The sequence below is a fragment of the Prionailurus bengalensis genome, chromosome B3, assembly GCF_016509475.1.
Source record: "Prionailurus bengalensis isolate Pbe53 chromosome B3, Fcat_Pben_1.1_paternal_pri, whole genome shotgun sequence".
Taxonomy (NCBI): domain Eukaryota; kingdom Metazoa; phylum Chordata; class Mammalia; order Carnivora; family Felidae; genus Prionailurus; species Prionailurus bengalensis.
The window spans coordinates 391,820-412,204 of record NC_057355.1 but is presented as its reverse complement, the minus strand read 5'-3'; the positions used below and the strand labels follow the sequence as shown (position 1 = coordinate 412,204).

Genomic DNA, 20,385 nt, shown 5'->3' with positions numbered 1-20,385 from the left:
CACACTTCAGCCTGTTCACTTATGAAGGGTGTCTGCGCTTTTGCTGTTGATGTTGAATGTGCAGATGACATTTTCGGGACTCCTATGCTGTCTCAGTTGGTTCTGCTGTAACACAGTGTAACAGACTGGGCAGCTTGTAAACTACAGGGATGTATCTCTCGCACTTCTGGAGGCTGGGAGTCTGAGATGAGGGTCCTCTTCCAGGACACGTCTTGTGCCCTCACATGGCAGAAGGGGCTGGGAGGCTCTCTGGAGACTTTTTTATGAGGCACTAATTCCAGTCATGAGAGCTCCATCCTTCCTCATGACTTAAGCACCTCTCAAAGGCCCTACCTACTCATACCATCACCTTTGAGGGTGATGATTTCAACCTGAATTGGGGGGGGGGGGACACAAACATTCAGACCATAGTAAATGTCATTTTCTATTTGTCAAAATAGTCCTCAAAAATAGACTGTTAGAGATAAAACTATGGAGACAGTAAAAAAGATCAGTGGTTGCCAGGGGTTGTGGTGAGGATAGCCGAATAGGCAGAACACAGGATTTTTAAGGCGGTGAAAATACTCACTCTGATATGGTAATGATGGATGCATGCCATTATACATTGTCCAGACCCATAGAGTATATAAGACTAAGGCTGAACCATAGTGTGAATCATGGACTTTGGGTGATAATGATGTATTAGTGTTGGCTCATCATTTGTAACAAATGTGCCACTCGGGTGGGGGATGTTGGTAACGGGAAGGCTGTGCGTGTTGGGGGGCAGGGAATATGTAGGAAATCTCTATCCCTTTCCTTCAAATTTGCTATGAACCTTAAACTGCTCTACAAAATAATCTCTTAAAAACAGTTTTTAAGTTATTTTTTATGATCACCACAATAAGTCTAATTAACATCCTTTACCATGCACACTTTCAATTTTTTTCTTCTGATGAGAATTTTCAAGGTCTACTCTCTCAGCATCTTTCAAATATGCAACACAGTATTATTACCTACAGTCACCATGCTGTGTATTGTATCACTATGGCATTTTACTTTATATCTGAAGCCTTGTACTTTTGATCCCCTTTATGCATTTTGTCCAGCCGTTCCACCCTCGCCTCTGTTAACCATCAATCTGTGTTCTGCATTTGTGACCTTTTAAAAATAAATATTCCATATATAAGTGAGGTCATACATTGTCTGTCTTTGACTTATTTCAGTTAGTGTAATTCCCTGAAGGTCCATTCATGATGTCAGAAATGGCAAGATTTCCTTCTTTGGAGCTGAGTTGGGTTAGTGTTGAATCAGCGTTTTCATTTTCTTCGGATAAATACCTAGAAGTGGGATTGCTGGATCATATGGTGGTTCTATTATTAATTTTTTGAGGAATCTGTATACTGTTTTCCAGAATGGCTGCACTAATTTACATTCACACCAACAGTGCATGAGGGTTTCTCTTTCTCCACATCCTTGCCAACGCTTGTCTTTTTCTTGACTTTTTTAATGATAGCCATTCTAACAGGTGTGAGGTGGTATCTCGTTGTTCTGATTTGCGTTTCCCTGATCATCAGTGATGTTGAGCACCTTTTCACGTAGCTGTTGTGATCCATATGTTTTCTTTGGAAAAATGTCTATTCATGTTCTCTGCCCATTTTTATTTATTTATTTATTTATTTATTTATTAATTTTTTTTTTTTCAACGTTTATTTATTTTTGGGACAGAGAGAGACAGAGCATGAATGGGGGAGGGGCAGAGAGAGAGGGAGACACAGAATCAGAAACAGGCTCCAGGCTCTGAGCCATCAGCCCAGAGCCCGACGCGGGGCTCGAACTCACGGACCGCGAGATCGTGACCTGGCTGAAGTCGGACGCTTAACCGACTGCGCCACCCAGGCGCCCCTCTCTGCCCATTTTTAAATTGGATTGTTTGTTTTGCTAGTGAGCTGTAGGAGTTCCTTAAATTAAATTTTGGACATTAACCCCTTTACAGATATATGATTTGCAAATATTTTCTCCCATTCAGTAGTTGCCTTTTCATTTTGTTAATGGTTTCCCTTGCTGAGCAGAAGAATTTTGGTTTAATGTAGTTCCACTTGTTTATTTTTGCTTTTGTTGCCTTTGCTTTTGGCGTTGAGTTCACAAAATCATCGCCAAGATCAATGACAAGGAGCTTATTACCTATGTTTTCTTCTCGGAGTTTTATGGTTTCAAGTCTTACATTCAAATCTTTAATCCATTTTGAGTTAATTTTGTGTATGGTGTAACATAGTGGTCCAGTAGCATTCTTATGCATGTGGCTGTCCAGTTCTCCAAACACAATTTCTGAAGGATTGTGCTTTTCCCATTGTATATTTTTGGGTTGGCTTCTTTGTCATAAATTAATTGATCATATTTGCATGTATTTATTTCTGTGCTTTATATTCCGTCCCATTGATATCTATGTTTGTTTATATACCTAAACCACACTGTTTTGATTATATTTTACTGTAGCTTTGTAATATAGTTTGAAATCAAGGAGCATGATGCCTCCAGCTTTTTTGTTCTTTCTCAAGATTGATTTGGCTATTCAGAGTATTTTGTAGTTTCATACAAATTTTACAATTATTTATTCTATTTCTGTGGAAAAAGACCATTGGAATTTTGATAGGGATTACATTGAACCTGTAGGTTGCTTTGGATAGTTTGGACATTTTAACAATACTGATTCTTACAATCCATGAGCATGGAATATCTTTCCATTTATTTGTATCATCTTCAACTTCTTCCATTAATATCTTATAGTTTTCAGTGTGCACATCTTTCACTTCCTTGATTAAGTTTATAACTATAATTTAATGCAGTTGTAAGTGGGATTATTTACTTGTTTCTCTTTCTGATAGTTCATTATCAGTTCAGTATTGAAATGCAACAGATTTTTATATATTGATTTATTGAATTTGTTCTAACCATTTTTAAAAAAAATGTTTATTAATTTATTTTGAGAGAGAAAGTGAGAAAGGGAGGTGGAAAGAGAGGGAGAGAGACAGAATCCCAAGCTGGCTTTGTGCTGTCAGTGCAGAACCCAATGTGGTGCTTGAACCCAAAAACTGTTGAGATCCTGACCTGAGCTGCAACCAAGAGTCGGATGCCTAACCAACTGAACCACCCACGTGCCCCCTAACCATTTTTTGATGGAGTCTTTAGGGTTTTCTATATATAGCATCATGTCATCTGTAAATAGTGAGTTTTACTTCTTCCTGATTTACATACATTTTATTCCTTATTGTTGCCTCATCGCTGTGGCTAGGACTTCCAGTACTGTTTTGGATAAAAGTGGTGAGGGTGGACATCCTTGTCTTTTTCCTGATCCTAGAGAAAAAAACTTTCAGCTTTTTACTTTTGAGTATGGTGTTAACTGTAGGCTTGTCATATATGGCCTTTCATTTTTAAAAGCTTATTTTGAGAGAGAGAGAGAGAGAGAGAGAGAGAGAGAGAGAGAGAATCCCAAGCAGGCTCTACACTGTCAGTACAGAGCCTGACATGGGGCTCGAACTCACAGACCATGAGATTATAAACTGAGCCAAAATCAGGAGTCAGATGCCTAACTGACTGACCCACCCAGGCTCTCCTTTATACGAACTTTCTTATATTGAGTATGTTTCCTCTGTACTCACTTTGTTGAAAGGTTTTGTTTTTGTTTTTGTTTTTGTTTTTTTTTTTATCATGAATGGATGTTGAATGGATGTTGAAAAAAAAGATTCTTTTTTTGCATCTGTTGAGATGATCAGATGGTTTTTATCTTTCATTTTTTAAGTGTGGTTTATTATATTGATTTGTGGATATTGTTGATATTGAACCATGTAGCATCCCTTGAATAAATCCCACCCATTCATGGTGTATGATCCTTTTAATGTGTTGTTGATTCAATTTGCTAATATGTTTTGTTGAGGCTTATTGCATATGTGTTTATCAGGGATATTGACCTTTGGATTGGATTGGATTTTCTTTTCTGTGGAGTCCTTGTCTGGTTTTGGTATCAGGGTGATGCTGGCCTGGGAAAATGAATTTGAAAGTGTTTATTCCTCTTTTGTATTTTGAAAGAATTTGAGAAGGGTTAGTGTTAATTCTTCTTTGAATGTTTGGTAGAATTCACCAGTGTTTGTTTAGAGGAATAAAGTCTTAATTAAAAAAAAATAGACTATTACTAGGAAAGGTATAAAATATTAGAAAGAAATAAAGAAAATAAGTGCAGTGGCATTGCACATTTGGTTTTATTTTTATTATTTGCAAAGGAAAACTTGTGGGGTAACTATTCAAATAAAATTTTTCCAAAGGTTATAGCTATATTGCTTGTTACATGTTCTCAACTGTGATTCACTGCTGTATTGTACACGTATTTCCTAGTCATAATTCAGTCATAAAGAGGTTCTCTTTATATATATATATTTAAAGTTTATTTATTTATTTAGAGAGAATACAAGCAGGGAAAGGGCAGAGAGAGAGAATCCAAAGCAAGTTCTGCGTTATCAGTGCAGAGCCCAGCGTGGGGCTTGAACTCACAAACCGTGAGATCACAACCTGAGCCAAAATCAAGAGTAGGCTACTTAACTAGCTGAGCCACCAAAGTGCTGTAAGTTTCTCTTTTTAGTAACAGCATTATCCATATATAATTCCCACAGCATTTAGTTCACCTATTTAAAGTGCATGATTCACTGATTTTTAGTATATTCAGGCTAGTGTGACTGTCATCAAAATTGACATTTGAACATTTTTTTCCTCCCTCTTCCCCCAAACCATCCTCTTTGCCTATTCTGGATAGTTCATGTAAATGGAATCATATAATATAATATATAGTCTTTGTGACTGGCTTCTTTTACTTAGCATAATACTTAATACTTAAAAAGTTCACCTGTATCATGTATCATTAATTCACTAATTTTAATGGCAAATTAATATTCCATTGGATATTCCACATTTTATCCATTTATCATTTGATGGACATTTGGGTTTCCACTTTTTGGCTCTTATGAATAATGCTGTGAACAGTCGGGTACAAGTTTTGTGTGGACAGCTGTTGTCATTTGTCTGGGGTGGGTACCAGGAATGGAATTGCTAGGTATTGTGACCCTGTATTTAACTTTTTAAGGAACTGCCAAATGTTTTCCAAAGCAACTGCACCATTTTACATTCCCATCAGGAGTGTATAAGGGTCCCAGTGTCTCCACACCCTCTCCAACACTTGTTGCTGTCTCAGTGTTTGACTGCAGCCCTCCTACTGGGGGGGAAATGGTAGCTTTGATTTGCATTTTTCTGATGGTAAAGGTGTTGGATATCTTTTCAGATACTCACTGGCTGTTCCTCTTTGGATAAATGTCTATTCAGATCCCTTACTCATTTTAAAATTGGGTTATTTCATCTTTTTATTATTGGTTTGTAATGGTCCTTTATGTATTCTAGATATACGTCCCTTATATAAATGATTGCAAATACTTTCTCCTAGTTCTCTCTTTTTAAGTCAGTAAGGGAAGGAAAACTAAAATGTGTTAAGGGAACTATTGTGATCAGCATTATACTTAGGGCTGTAGAAATGCTAAAGTATAGAAATGATTTTTACCTTTTAGGACATTGGTTTCTTTGGAGATCCAAGACTTATGTGATATCATTGGAAAACAGCATAGAACGGTATATGCTAAATAGTATACAATCTTGGTCAAAAATAGTGTGAAAAAGAAATGCCCTGGGACTCTAAGGAACCGAGGTTCAAAAGTAACTGATTTAAGTCATTTATTTTGAGTAGAAGGAGCAAATGTTAACTCTTCAAAACAAGTTTTTAAAAAGACTATTTCCGTTTGATTCAGTTTCTTTAAAAAATTTTTTTTGTTTATTTATTTTGAGAGAGAGAGAGAGAGTGAGTGGGAGAGGGCAGAGAAAGAGAGGGAGAGAGAATTCCAAGCGTGTACTGTGAGATAATGACCTGAGCTGAAACCAAAAGTTGGATGCTTAACTGACTGAGCCACCCAGGCCCCTGATTCAGTTTCTATAGAATGTAGCTTACATACCGTATCACATACACTTTGTCAGTCTTTCCTACTGTCTTTGTTTATCCATGTGTTCCCAGTACTTGGCACAGTGCCTAATATGAGGCACGTGCCCGATAAATATTTGTGGAATGAGCAAAAATCAGTATGGGCTGGAGCTCTCAGAGAGTGCAGCACCAGTTAAGCACTTTTACAGAGTTGTCACAGGTGGAAGATGTTAGGGCCGAAAGAGCAAGAGGCGGAGGGGAGCCCTGGGTGCCCTTCCCAGCTCCGCCGTTAACCAGCTCTCTAGTCCTGGCAGTTTTGGTCATATATCCTTGTTTTGAAGTGAGGGGAATGAATTGGATCTTCTCCTTCTTAACATTCTGAGGTTTATGAGCAGCATAAGCCTAAAACATTTAGAGCCAGCTGAAAATTCTCTAACAATTGAATGCATGATTAAGGTTTTGTGCTAAAATACCAGACATTAGTATCTGCCATTTGTGTAAAACTGTGTTAAAAATGACATTTATAATATTGAATGTACTAAGAAGATATTTACAAGGCAGTATCTTAAGGGTTATCATTAGTAGAATGTTGGGATTAATTTATCAATTTATTTATGTCCTATCTTCTTTCTTCCAAAGAAGATTTGAAGTGGCTATTCAAGCTAGTATCTTTTCCCCTAAGGCAAAAGGTTCTTAGGTGCTATGAAAATACATATTATTTGTTATTTTTATCCTTCAAACAACCTCAAACTTTTGGTGTTTCAGAGGCTATAATTTTTTTTTCAGAGTCCATAAAATTTTTAAACAGGATTAGGAAAGGAGAAATGTTTCAGTAATTCTATTTTATTTAAAAATTTTAAAAATTTTAAATAGGCTCCACACCCAACGTGGGGTTTGAACTCAGAACCCCAAGATCAAGAGTCACATGCTGTACCCACTGAGCCAGCCAGGTACCCCAGTGATGCTATTTTAACATGAAGGTCTAAAATTAATGGCTATTAAACATTAAAAAGAATGACTCTCTAATACAAACATTCTAGTTGAATTGAAATCTCTCCAACACTGTGCATTAAAAAAAAATGTTTTTTTAACGTTTATTCATTTTTGAGAGAGAGAGAGACAGAGTGAGAGCAGAGGAGGGGCAGGGAGAAAGGGGGACACAGAATCTGAAGCAGGTTCCAGGCTCTGAGCTGTCAGGACAGAGCCTGACACTGAGGAGGGGCTCGAACCCATGAACCGCGAGATCATGACCGGAGTTAAAGTCGGACGCTTAACCAACTGAGTCACCCAGGCACCCCACCAACGCTGTGCATTTTAACATAAGGAGTCTTTTATGGGAGGGATGGTGCAAAATCTATGGTATTTAGGGATTAAATCAAGTATCCTAAATTGCCCAGGGGAGCAAGACATAAGCTCTAGGAATAAGCTGCATTCCTGATGGAGAAATAGGCATTTCCTCTGGCTGGAGGAATGAGATGCTCTTTGATAGCTGCACATAGAAAACATGGTCTGTTAGAATAAAGAGAGAAGATTCTGTGAAAGTGCTAATTCTCTGTCAGACCATTTTGTTGAGGTTGGGGAAGGACTGTAATGAGCTATAAATCCCTGCATGTGGACTTTATGATAAATAAGCCAGTGATATTTTGGTTCAAGTAAATGTTTTTTCTTTGTAAAATCATGAGTCTTGAGTCAACGTCATGCTTGAATTTCACACATTTCAGGTATCCTAACAGACTCCAGCCGATTCAACACTGAAACTCTCATTTCTTCAGAGATGTTTAACTAAGCTCCATAGAAGTCTGAACATAACTGTGACCCATAAATCTAACCAGTCTTTGGCTATGGCATCTAAAATTTTTAAAATTTTGTTTCTCTCTCTTTTAAGTGTTAGGTCCTAAGGTAATTTTATACAAATGGATAGCAAACAAAGGTATGACAAATCTGAATAATTCATTCAGTATTTGTATGTTTGTATATTAAAATCATGTAAATTAAAGCTTATGTATTTTATATTTACAGTTGATAAATGAACTTTACTGGAACATATCTATTTTCTAGGTTTGGAATTTTATGACAAGCAACCCCTCTAGCCCTGGTAACTTATTTAAAAGCTTAAAATCTTTTATTACAGTACTCTGTATTAAGTCCTGAATGTTTCCTAAGGAACTCAGTGTACTTCCATGTGAGTAATCTGATTTAACTAAGAAATCTATCTGAACCACAGTGTCCCTTATTGGTCATAAACATTTGTATCGATGTTTTATTTTAAGAGCTCCATTAATAACCTAAATAATAGTTTGGTTCATTGATAAAGCCAAACATTTTTTAAAGTAGGGGTATTTGGTGGGAGAGAAGTTGATACACTAACTTTTCAAAATTTGTTGTACAGGGTTAGCTGAACCATCCTTTGTTGCAAAACATGAAGATAGTTTGTTAAAGGATTTATTTCAAGACTACGAAAGATGGGTTCGTCCTGTGGAACACCTGAATGACAAAATAAAAATAAAGTTTGGCCTGGCAATATCTCAATTAGTGGATGTGGTAGGTGTGCATATCATTACATACTCAATTTCATACAGGCTTCCTGAGAGCATCATGGGTGCCTAGGCACTGTGTTGGGAGGCACGGATTACAAAGGAGAATGAGACATAGTCATTTTCCTAAAGGAACTCAGCAGGGAAGGATAATTATTACTCAATAGACATAGAAATATACTTTTTATATAATATTGTATATTAGAAATCATTTACTTGGTAATAGGTCAATTTAAAAAATTTTTCAAAAAATATTTATGTATTTTTGAGAGAGAGCTCACACAAGCAGGGGAGGGGCAGAGAGAGAGGGAGACAGAGAATCCCAAGTAGGCTCTTCACTGTCATTGCAAAGCCTGATGTGGGGCTCAAACCCACAAACTGTGAGATCACAACCTGAGCTGGAGTTGGATGCTCAACCAACTGAACCACCCAGGTGCCCCAAGTAATAAGTTTATTTTTAATAAGTTGAAATATATTAAACATTTTATTTAAAAAAAAAATTTTTTTTTTTAACATTTTTTTTTTCAACGTTTATTTATTTTTTTGGGACAGAGAGAGACAGAGCATGAACGGGGGAGGGGCAGAGAGAGAGGGAGACACAGAATCGGAAACAGGCTCCAGGCTCTGAGCCATCAGCCCAGAGCCTGACGCGGGGCTCGAACTCGCGGACCGCGAGATCGTGACCTGGCTGAAGTCGGACGCTTAACCGACTGCGCCACCCAGGCGCCCCTAAAAAAATTTTTTTAATGTTTATTTCTGAGACAGAGAGAGCATGAGTGGGGGAGGGGCAGAGAGAGAGAGGGAGACACAGAGTTAGCACAGAGCCCGACGTGGGGCTCGAACTCACAAACCGTGAGAGATCATGACCTGAGCTGAAGTTGGTCACTCAACCGACTGAGCCACCCAGGCGCCCTGATATTAAACATTTTATATGGAAGTTTCTTATTAAATTTGTTTAAAGATATGATAAAAAGTCAACATTTTAAAGAGAAAAAGTCCAAGAGTAGATTTGTAGATTTTTAGGACCAAAAAGTATCTCAGATCATTGTTTCAATATCACACTTAAACTATACCAGAGATTTTTCAGTATGACATCCCCCAGGGAGTATCAGTTCCCTTGTAACTTGTTCTGACTGTCAAGAGATCCTTTCTATTTAAACTAAAAAGTTCATGCTAATTGTTAAATTAGTTCCTTCTTGTTCTGATCATGTCAGTCAATAGTTATTTCCCTGCTGACTTCCCAAAACAGTGAGTGTGTGTGTGTGTGTGTGTGTGTGTGTGTGTGAGAGAGAGAGAGAGAGAGAGAGAGAGAGAGAGAGAGAGAGAAAGATTGTACAATAACACTTACAGGCATGCCTTTATTTTCTACATAATTTTTGTAGAGAATTTGGAAAGTGCAAATAAATACAAATAAGGAAATAAAAATTGACTGCAATTCTACCACCCAAAGATGCCTAATGATAACATTCTGCTGTTTCTCTTCCGGTTTTTTCTTTGTGTGGATGTTTTAAAATTGGAGTATTTATGGGGCGCCTGGGTGGCGCAGTCGGTTAAGCGTCCGACTTCAGCCAGGTCACGATCTCGCGGTTCGTGAGTTCGAGCCCCGCATCGGGCTCTGGGCTGATGGCTCAGAGCCTGGAGCCTGTTTCGGATTCTGTGTCTCCCTCTCTCTCTGCCCCTCCCCTGTTCATGCTCTGTCTCTCTCTGTCCCAAAAATAAATAAACGTTGAAAAAAAAATTAAAATTGGAGTATTTAGACGTAATGAAGAATCTTTTCCCTTCAATTTCTTTTCCAAAATTGAAAAATTTTAATTCCAGTTGACATACAGTGCTAGTTTCAGGTATACAATATATAGTGATCCAACACTTCTATGTATTAGTGCTCATTTTCTCTCCTGTTGTTAAATGAAGAACATTTCCCTATGTCATTATGTAATCTTCAAATATAATTTTAATGGCTATATGATATCCCACTTATAATTTATTTAAATATTCTCTTGTTGGCAGAAGTTAATTCCCAGGATTTCCTATTATAAATGACAATGATGAATATATTTGTACACAAATGTCTGATTTTCTCCTTTCTTTAAGAAAGGCAGTTAATGAATCAAAAGATATACTTTTTTATTTTTTTATTTTTATTTTTTTAAAGTAAGCTCTATGCCCAACATGAGGCTTGGAGTCCTCTGCTCTGACCAAGGAGCCAGGCAGGCACCCCAAAGGATATACATTTTAAAAAGTCTAGTGTGTTGATGATGCCACCTTAATTGCCTCCAGAAAGATCCGTGAATATGGACTGTGTTGTGTCCTTCACCCTCTGCTGGGAGGTTTTCAATATAAGTGCAAGTAGGGAAGTAGGAGGATGAGTGGGGCTCCCTCTCAAAGACCTGTCTTTCCAGCTGGGACTATCAGCAAGCAAGTGGAGTGACTATAGGACATTGCAGGACTAAATTGTGATACCACAAAAATCTGGGGATTCAGACTTCGAATATTTAGGTCACTAAAGAACACAGGCGGAGGCCCTCGAGCTGGCCTTGTCTGGAGTGTAGGATCGGACACACGGAGAGGAGGGTAACAAGGAGCACTATGATCTAGGCTGAGCAGTGAGACGGAGCCTTTCTGTTCAGCTGTTGGGATCAGAAGAGGCCACTCCCTGGGATCATCCGATGGGCGGTGGAGGGGCCTGCACTGTGCTTTCTCTCCTGCCATTTTTCGACTGGAGAGTTTTGCCTCTTGGAAGAAGTCACTTATCCTTCAAGGCCCAATTTATTTGTCTGACTCTTTGTGAAATCTTTCCAGAGTTCCTAAGACAGTCTCCTCTGTTCACGTAGCCCTTTGCACTGCTGGCACCTGTGTGCCCTGGCATGGCACCCTCAGAGCAGGCTAAGCTTCATCCCTTGCTTCTGTCCCAGAGCCCAGAGTGGTTCCTGGCACATGGCAGTTGCTGAGTGAGTGGCAGATGTGACAGGCAACAGATGTGGTCACAGCAGTGCTTTAGGAAGGGCTGCAGGTCAGTTAAATATATGGCTTTGAGGAGTGAGAGAGGAGCTTCGGAGGCTGGTTAGAAGGCCAGGCAGAAGCAGGAGCAGGTCGTGACCAATGAGCACCGAGGGAGGCGTCAGATTTTGAAGCCTGAGTGGTTAGAAGAGAAGAGTGACGGATCTGGAAGATGGAATCAGTTGCTGTGGGGTAGGACAGGGAAGATGATGCTCTCCGCTGTGATGGCAGGTGATTGTGCCACATTCCTGAGGCCCTTGGAAAGTCAGTGCTGGCTCTGTGGGCGGAGAGGAGCTGAGGGTGTCAGTGTGGAGACCCTGGCCCAGCTGAGCATCGAAAACATTGGACTGAGGAGTTTTAAAGTGAGCAGGGAATGCAGGCAAGTTGATCCCTGAGGAACATTCACAGAAGGTGGTGAAGGAAGGATGAGCCCAGAACAGAAGTCGGGGATGGGTTGCTTCCTGTGAGAAGAGCCCAGGACATGTTAAGGTCAGTGACGATGAGAGAGAAAGAGGACAAGAGCAGAGGGAGAGGAGGCGAGGGCCCTGGACATGGAGAGTAGAAGCTTCATGTCCCTTTAATTGTGAAGCTCTTACCCCTCTGGCTTGTGGTCATGTTTGGGGGCTCCTCCTCAAAGTTCGCTCAGATTCCTGCCTTATTTCCTACATGTTCGAACTCTCTCTGTCTCTCAAATCCCCACGCTGGCTTGCTTGTTGGATGCTAGTTTTATGGTCAGGTTAAAAAATCTATTCGGGGTTTAAAAAAACCCCTAAAACTTTTCTGCTCTACTTACGTGTGGGCACATCTCTGTGTTAATGTGCCTCGTCCTCTTGGGTGCAGTCCTGCGTTTGTCCTTCGTCCTAGGTTTTGTTTTGGTTTTGTTTTTTTGCATCCCGCATTGTGCTGAGCACATTATAGGTGCTTGGGAGATACCTGAGGTCACCTTAAGTTAGGCTGTATCCCCTAAGGTAGTGGCTAACCCTCACATCTGGGGCCAGTTGTGAACTTAGGTATTGTTCTTGTATCTGTGTTCCTGTTGAGGATACTAAGTATTGACTGGGCCCTACTCCATAGTGCAAAATTTATGTGTGTTCACATTTTTATGGGGAAAAGGTGTATAATTTTCATGAGCTTCTCAAAGATGACCTATTGCCTTACAGCGTCACAGGTAATAAGTATACCGGAACTTTCCTAATTGTTAATGCCTCTGTTTAGAACTTTTGCCTACTAGGAATATTCTGATGCAGAGGTCAGCACTTTCTCTGGATGGCGTGTGCCTTTGGGATAGACAGTAGAGCTGGTGGCACAGAGTTTAAACTCAGGAGCTTTGAAGTCTAACATTAGTTCTACTACCAATTGGTGGAGTGATTTTAGGCAAGTTGCCTCATTGGGCTAGTTTCTTTTTGCAGAATGAATGATTTAAGTAGATGAGATCTATAGGTCCTTTTCAGCTCTAGTGTTTTACTCAAGGACAATTGCCCTTTGGAACCACAGTGTAAGAGTGATGGCCATGCTGTATTTCCTAGTAATTGTTCCCATGTAGGGATGTCACAGATGTCTTTATCTCAAGGGATGTGCTTCCTCCGTCTTCCTTCTTTCTCCTGGGCCACTTATGTGTTTTGGAATGAGCCATCTAAACCTCTGTCCTCTGTCCCCGGCTATGGGGATTGCCTCATCCTTCTGTGGGTCTGTCCTGCCCACGGTGGAATTGTGTTTGGTCATCATGATGGTCTTGTACTGGTCCAATTGGCTCCATGATATTTCAGTAAAATGTAATGGAAGAGCTATCTTTTTTTTTTAATTTTTATTTTTTAATGTTTATTTTTGACAGAGAGAGAGAGAGAGAGAGAGAGAGAGAGAGAGAGAATGAGTGGGGGAGGGGCAGAGAGAGAGGGGAGACACAGAGTCTGAAGCAGGCTCCAGGCTTTGAGCTGTCAGCACAGAGCCCGACGCGGGGCTCGAACCCATGAACCGTGAGATCATGACCTGAGCCGAAGTCGGACGCTTAACCGACTGAGCCCCCCAGGCGTCCTGAGCTGTCTCTTTAATTAGGCCTTGAGAATTCAGTGAAAAACTGGTCTTAGCAAAGATACAATGGCAGAAAGGTGTAAGTAGCAAATATCAAAGACCCCAGTTTTCTAGAAAAGCAGGCTGTGCAAGCTTATGAAGCTGCCACTCCGGACAGTGGCCCCAGTATTTTTTTTCTACATAGCAGCTCCTCAGAGATTCAAATCCCTGCCTCAGCAGAGGAACATAACTGCAAGTTACAGTCCTGCAGGAAGGCACAGAAACAGTGTATCTCTCATTCTGATGTGCACACTCTTCCACATTTCAGCACTTCTGAAATCAAGATGTGTATTATAATTAATGGCAACTTAAAATTCATTGTCAGCCTTTTCCTTTCTTAGTGCCAAGTACATAAACTAATGTGCGCGCTTGTTTCTTAGATTGTATCTTAGATTTCAGGATGTAGAGTGGGAGTGTATGAATGTTAGATCTAATGCCAGCGGTGTACTGCAGGGCGGTTCAGCTGAAATTCAGAGCATCTGGAAAGGGATAATGTGAAATTAGGCTGGAAAAATGATCCTGCGTTTCCAGAGAGCTGCACCTATGAACAGGATATAGGTACTATATGGACAGGCATGTTTGTGTAAAACTGTGAAAATTCGTATTTGAAGAAGTATTGCTTCTGTCCTTGAAATAATCAGCCTTATTTAAATTTTTGTTTCACAGGATGAGAAAAATCAGTTAATGACAACGAATGTCTGGTTGAAACAGGTGTGTATGAAGCTCAGAAGGCACCTGACTGATCACGGGTGCTGTTGTGCCTGTAGGGTTTGCAGCGCAAAGAAACACGAGCATGTGGTCTTGGTGGATTGGCAGGATGCAGAGGGTTGAGGGTGGGTGGGGTTCTCGTATTCGTTCAGGCAATGCTGGAGTGGCTGCCGTCTGCCAGACGCTGTTCTGGGCACTGGGGAAACAGGCAACAAAACGGACAGAAGTCCCGGCTGGCAAGAACTTCATTCGAGTTGGGAAGAGGAACAGGTAAGCTGTTACAGTACCTCGGAAGTAGACAGGCTTGGAGAAGAACACATTCGGTGTGGGTAGAGGTGAGCAGGGGTGTGTAGATGAGGTCAGAGAAGCAGTGGCAAGCCAGCGGTGTAGCGAGCATCTAGGCCTCTGTGAGGATTGTGGTGTTTACTTGGAGCTGGATGGGAATGGGCGATGAATTACTTTTACATTCGTAGCCCTTTTTTAGAAAAGACTGCTTTTTCTTCGATGCCATCATAGCTTTGTCCTCAGCTGCTGTTATGTGCTTCCCTTTGCTCTTTCTTTATCATCCCTAATTTTAGTACCTGCTGCCAGTTCCCTGACTGTAACTCCTACAAGGCTTGTATGGTTTTCTTGGTGTGCGAGTCCTAACTTGACGTGATCACAGAATTGTCACTATGTGGAGCGTGGACAAGGTGTTTAAATGTGGACTATGTAATAAATCCAATTCCCCTGGCAGGCACCAGTCCAGCCAATGACAATGCACCTGGAAAAGACAATGGAAAAGGTTTAAGGCCTTAAACCTGGACCTTAGATGCCCATGGCTTTGGCTCCTGGGTGTGGCCAGTTGGTGTGAGAGGAGGTGCTGAACAGAGCTGTGAACACACCCACGGCGCACACCTGTGTCTCAGGAGGACCGGGGCTGGAGTCACCACACGGGGGCAGGGCTATGCTTCTGTACTCTTAAGAAGGACTTGGAGGTGAATTTTCTCTGTGGCGAGTAGAGATGATTTTATGTCTAGGATTTCTGGACTTGGCATAAAGAGTATAGTTTTTATGACTTATGACTCAATTTCATCGAAACTGAGCCTGTTGTCTTTGCTCTGCAGGAGTGGATAGATGTAAAGTTAAGATGGCGCCCTGGCGACTATGGCGGAATAAAAGTTATACGCGTCCCTTCGGACTCTCTCTGGACCCCAGACATTGTTTTGTTTGATAAGTAAGTTTTTATTTACTAAATATTACTTTATGTTTTCAAAAGAAAATGCTTGTATATTAGCCACTAGTCATTTTTCTTCCTTCTGAAAATTGTTTACGTATAAAATCAAAAGACTTGATCTGTGTTCTGTTGTGAACCTCCAAATAGGTTCTTTGGGTCCTCTCCTGTTTTTGGTGTCTTGTTTCCTGATCATAAAAGTGTTCTTTGCTTTCCAAAACGTGTAAAACATTTGGGAAGTCTAGAAAGGTGTAAAATTGGGGGAGGGGTGTCACCTATAATCAGTCCCATTATTCATTCCAGCATTAGAGGCAGCCATTTGCACGAGCTCACACATAGAACTTACGCTGTGCCTGGCCGCATGGGCGGTACCTTTCTGCTTTATTCATTTGATTCCCAACAGTACCTTTAAAATGGCATTTCTGACAGATGAGGAAACAGGTGAGGGCATTATAACCTTGTCCAACAGGTGAGGGCATTATAACCTTGTCCAAGGTCGCACAGTTTGCATGTGGCAGGGTGGGGTTCACACTAGGGCGGCCCGACATCCCTATTTATCCTCCTATTTAATAGACTGTATATTTGGCAGATTGCCTTCAAGATTTTGGGGGTGTTTAAAAAATAGTTGAAGTCATACTTTATGTTCAAAGGTGCGTCCTTCTAATTTTGCTTAAATACTGTATTATGATTATCCCATGATGAGGAATGTTGAGTGAACTCATCTTTATAGGCACCCTACCTAGGTGTACTTTGAGGATGGTTTTTAACTTGGGGAAAGGATGATTCTGGGTGTGAGTTTCATTTTTTTCTAGGACAAACCCAGGGTAAATCTTGGGAATTTGTGCTTATCCTAAAGCATTTTGTATTATTTGCAAGCAGGCATTTGGCATAAAGACAGAGCAAATGCTGTGTGAAAAATATTAGTCTCTAAACACCTTTTTCCTCCATGTTTCTCAATAGGTAAAGAGGAAACAAAACTATAAGGTAGCAGGATATAGCTTCCCAGAGCACCATTTTACTCTAGGTCGTAGTAAACATTTTTTTTTTTAAGTTTATTTATTTGTTTTGAGAGAGCGCACACATGTGAGTGGGGCAGGGGCAGAGAGAGAGAGAGGGAGAGAGAGAATCCCAAGCAGGCTTTGCACTGTCATTGCAGAGCCTGATGGAGGGCTTGAGCTTGCGCATTGGGAGATCCTGACCTGAGCTGAAATCAAGAGCCCAACGCTTAACTGACTTGAGCCATTGAGGCGCCCCAGTCTCTGAAAAACATTTTTACATAAACCTGAGTGTATAAAAGAGTAGTGTGCAAAAGTCACATGAGTTTTAAGATAAAAAACAGTATTTTATAGGAATCTTATGTTCCTACTAGACTTTTCCAGCATAGGAGCTCACATGGTGGCAGAACTCGAGAGGCACAGCTTAGAGCTAATGTTCCTTCCTGCCCCTGTAGTAACTGTCCAGTATTTGTGATGGAGGAGAAGAGCACTGTGTGGAGAGCCTAGAAATGTGGATTCCGGTTCTGGTCAATGTTTTATTGTTTCAATAGCCTAATTATATTTTGTATGTAAAGGGAAATCTTTCAGCCTCTAAAATCTCAGGATTCTGTGAAATAGAGATCGACTGTCAGTCCTGGAGTAGATGTGGAAGGAGTTCAGTTCTAGTAAAGTCGGCTATTTATATAAGATGTCCCTAAAACAGAGTCCCCTACACATAGCAGGTATATCTCAAGCATAATAGTTTAAAAAGTATCTCACGCCATGGTGTCGACTTTCTCTCATCTCAGGCTTGTGAAGGCCTGGGTTGTGTAGTCTCTGCATTGTTATGTGCATGTGTTTATTTCAGTGCAGATGGACGTTTTGAAGGGGCCAGCACGAAAGCGGTCATCAGGTATGATGGCACTGTCACCTGGACTCCACCGGCAAACTACAAAAGTTCTTGCACCATAGATGTCACGTTTTTCCCATTCGATCTCCAAAACTGCTCCATGAAATTTGGTTCTTGGACTTACGATGGATCACAGGTTGATATAATTTTAGAGGACCAAGACGTGGACAAGAGAGATTTTTTTGACAATGGAGAATGGGAGATTGTGAGTGCAACGGGAAGCAAAGGAAACAGAACGGATGGCTCCTGCTGGTACCCTTATGTCACCTACTCATTTGTAATTAAGCGTCTGCCTCTCTTTTACACCTTGTTCCTTATTATACCCTGTATCGGGCTCTCGTTTTTAACCGTGCTTGTCTTCTATCTCCCCTCAAACGAAGGTGAGAAGCTCAGTCTCTGCACGTCAGTCCTGGTCTCTCTGACTGTCTTCCTTCTGGTTATTGAGGAGATCATACCCTCGTCTTCCAAAGTAATACCTCTGATTGGAGAGTATCTGGTGTTCACCATGATTTTTGTGACGCTGTCAATCATGGTGACCGTCTTCGCTATCAATATCCATCATCGTTCTTCCTCAACACACGATGCAATGGCACCTTGGGTCCGCAAGGTATTTCTCCACAAGCTTCCCAAACTGCTGTGCATGAGGAGTCACGTAGACAGGTACTTCGCTCAGAAAGAGGAAACTGAGGGCGGTAGTAGACCAGAGTCTTCTAGAAACACATTGGAAGCTGCGCTTGATTCCATCCGCTACATTACAAGACACGTCATGAAGGAGAATGACGTCCGTGAGGTTTGTGACATGTTGTGTTTACAAATGCTCATCCGCTTCCATTCTGAGTTTGGGAGTAATCAGCATGGCCCTTGAGACTCAGTGTAGGTTGAGGGCCAGAAATGCTGACACATTGTTCGGTGGAAGATCTTTACCAAAATTTGTTTCAGTTAAAACATCTGCCAGCGGGCATCTGTGCAGATCTCACCTCTCCATTCCCCTTAGCAACTTTGCCTTGTGCCGACTGTTGTTACTCTATTCTAAAGAGTAGTAATACTGCCATTTGTTTTTTTGACTCTGACATTATTATTTTAATTCTATCTTCTGTAACTTTGTTTCTGAATTCTGTTGTAATCTGTAGGCACAATGGGCATTATAATTTATCAAAAGCTATTTTATTTTTTAAAAAATGAGCCTAATGTAGGCTCTATAAATTTCAGCCAAGGTATTTTTTTCTAGAATATGTCTTTTTCTTGTTCATTTATAAGAGAATGTCAGTGAAATTGAAAGCAGTAAGATATTCTTGGATGTTATATATCATATGTCAAAGTGTTCATGTGAAAGTTAGAAATAGTGCTTAGTAATATGCTTAATTTGCTTAAAACCAAAAATTTGCTTAAAACTTTATTATAGTAAAATAACTCTCATTGGCTTAAGATCAATATTTACAATGTAAGAATTGAACATGAATACATTTTACTAATGTGATGTTAAATTTTCTTTCAAAACATGTCAAATTTTAATCTTGTCACTATATTTCTATTGTGTAATATTTTTATTAAAATTTTAAAAAAATGTTCATTTTTGAGAGTGTGAGAGAGAGAGCAGGGAGGGACAGAGAGAGAATGGGACAGAGGATCTGAAGCAGGCTCTGAGCTGTCAGCACAGAGCCCAACACGAGGCTTGAACCCATGAACTGTGAGGTCATGACTTGAGCTGAAGTTTGAGGGTTAACCCACTGAGCCACCCACACGCCCCCTACTATGTGATATTTTTAAAGCTAGGACTATAGTAGTATTTTCATAATTGAATTTGCTTTGAATAGTCCCCATTACAATTGTATGAATTCTCATTTCCAAACCTTTTTTAAATGGAAAAATTTCTAGCAGGTTTGGGAAGCAAAGTGAATCTGGTAAAATTACAGTCCTCCTCACAGAAAGAACATATAACAGATTTCTGAAAGACTTTAAATGTGTGGATTTGTAAAATTTCTATTTCATGGTAGTATGATTAGTATATAAGGTCTGAAGCTATCGATGGAGTCTTTAAAATATAGATATTAGTTAAATAATGATCTGGATTATATAATATCTGGATTAATAAATGTCTGCAAGTATTGTGCAGAAGGGCCAGGGCTCATCCCCCTAGGGCCAGTAAATGGTATTTGTCTTCAGGGGGGTACTTAGAAAAGCAGTAGAGTGTTGACAGCTACCTAAAGTCCACATTCTCTCATAGCTGAGGGGGCAGAGTTCTTGTGGGGGACCTCGTGCACCGTAAAGGCAGGGGCCAGGGAAGGCCCTATGAGGGGAGCCTCTGGTGTTCAGGGGCCTGTCTCAGCCTGCCCTTTCTTTGAGGTCACTTGGAACTGCTGAGCTAGCTCCCTGCTTAGGCTGCAAAACGGGGGTTGAAATGAGGTCCAACCAGCAGATCTGAATTAAATAGCCCCTGGGGAATCCAAAACTAAATAATGCACATTGTGGGGTGAGAAGATTAATAGCTAATGCATATTATCCTTTTTTTTTTTTTAAAGTTTATTTATTTTGGGGGGGAGAGAGAGAATCCCAAGCAGGCTTTCCACTGTCAGATTTCATGAACTGTGAGATCATGAGCCGAAATCAAGAGTCGGACACTTAACCGACTGAGCCACCCAGGTGCCCTCTAATCATTCTGAACCAGTTGTTAATTTGGCTTGAGATTAATCCCAGGCTGGATTCTCTTTAGAAATTAAAATAAGTAAGCACTGCTGGACAAGGAAAAATGACAGAAATAACTGTATGTAATATGAATAAAAGTGATTTTTTTAGTTTATTATAAAATATCCAGGTAGTATATTCTAATTTTATTAAAAGTCTATAAAAAATGTCACTTGTAATATATTACAAGTCAAGAAGTACATTAATAGATTGTGTAGCGTCTCTGAAAGCTTGTGGAGGCTCTATGTTCTAGATTGTCAGGGGAGTGTCTGTCCCTGAGCTCTTGAGTACAGGGTCACTTATGTTGTGAGGCA

At 40.3% G+C, this 20,385-nt stretch overlaps 1 protein-coding gene across 1 annotated transcript in view; it reads left to right on the top strand.

Annotated features, from left to right (window-relative positions):
- The window catches only part of CHRNA5 (cholinergic receptor nicotinic alpha 5 subunit), a 53,194-nt gene that overhangs the window by 30,283 nt on the left and 2,526 nt on the right, over window positions 1–20,385 (top strand). The window contains exons 2-5 of the mRNA XM_043554570.1: window positions 8,376–8,527; window positions 14,251–14,295; window positions 15,399–15,508; window positions 17,348–18,179. Coding sequence (XP_043410505.1) covers window positions 8,376–8,527; window positions 14,251–14,295; window positions 15,399–15,508; window positions 17,348–18,179 — 1,139 coding nt within the window. The remainder of the gene's footprint in view (window positions 1–8,375; window positions 8,528–14,250; window positions 14,296–15,398; window positions 15,509–17,347; window positions 18,180–20,385) is intronic.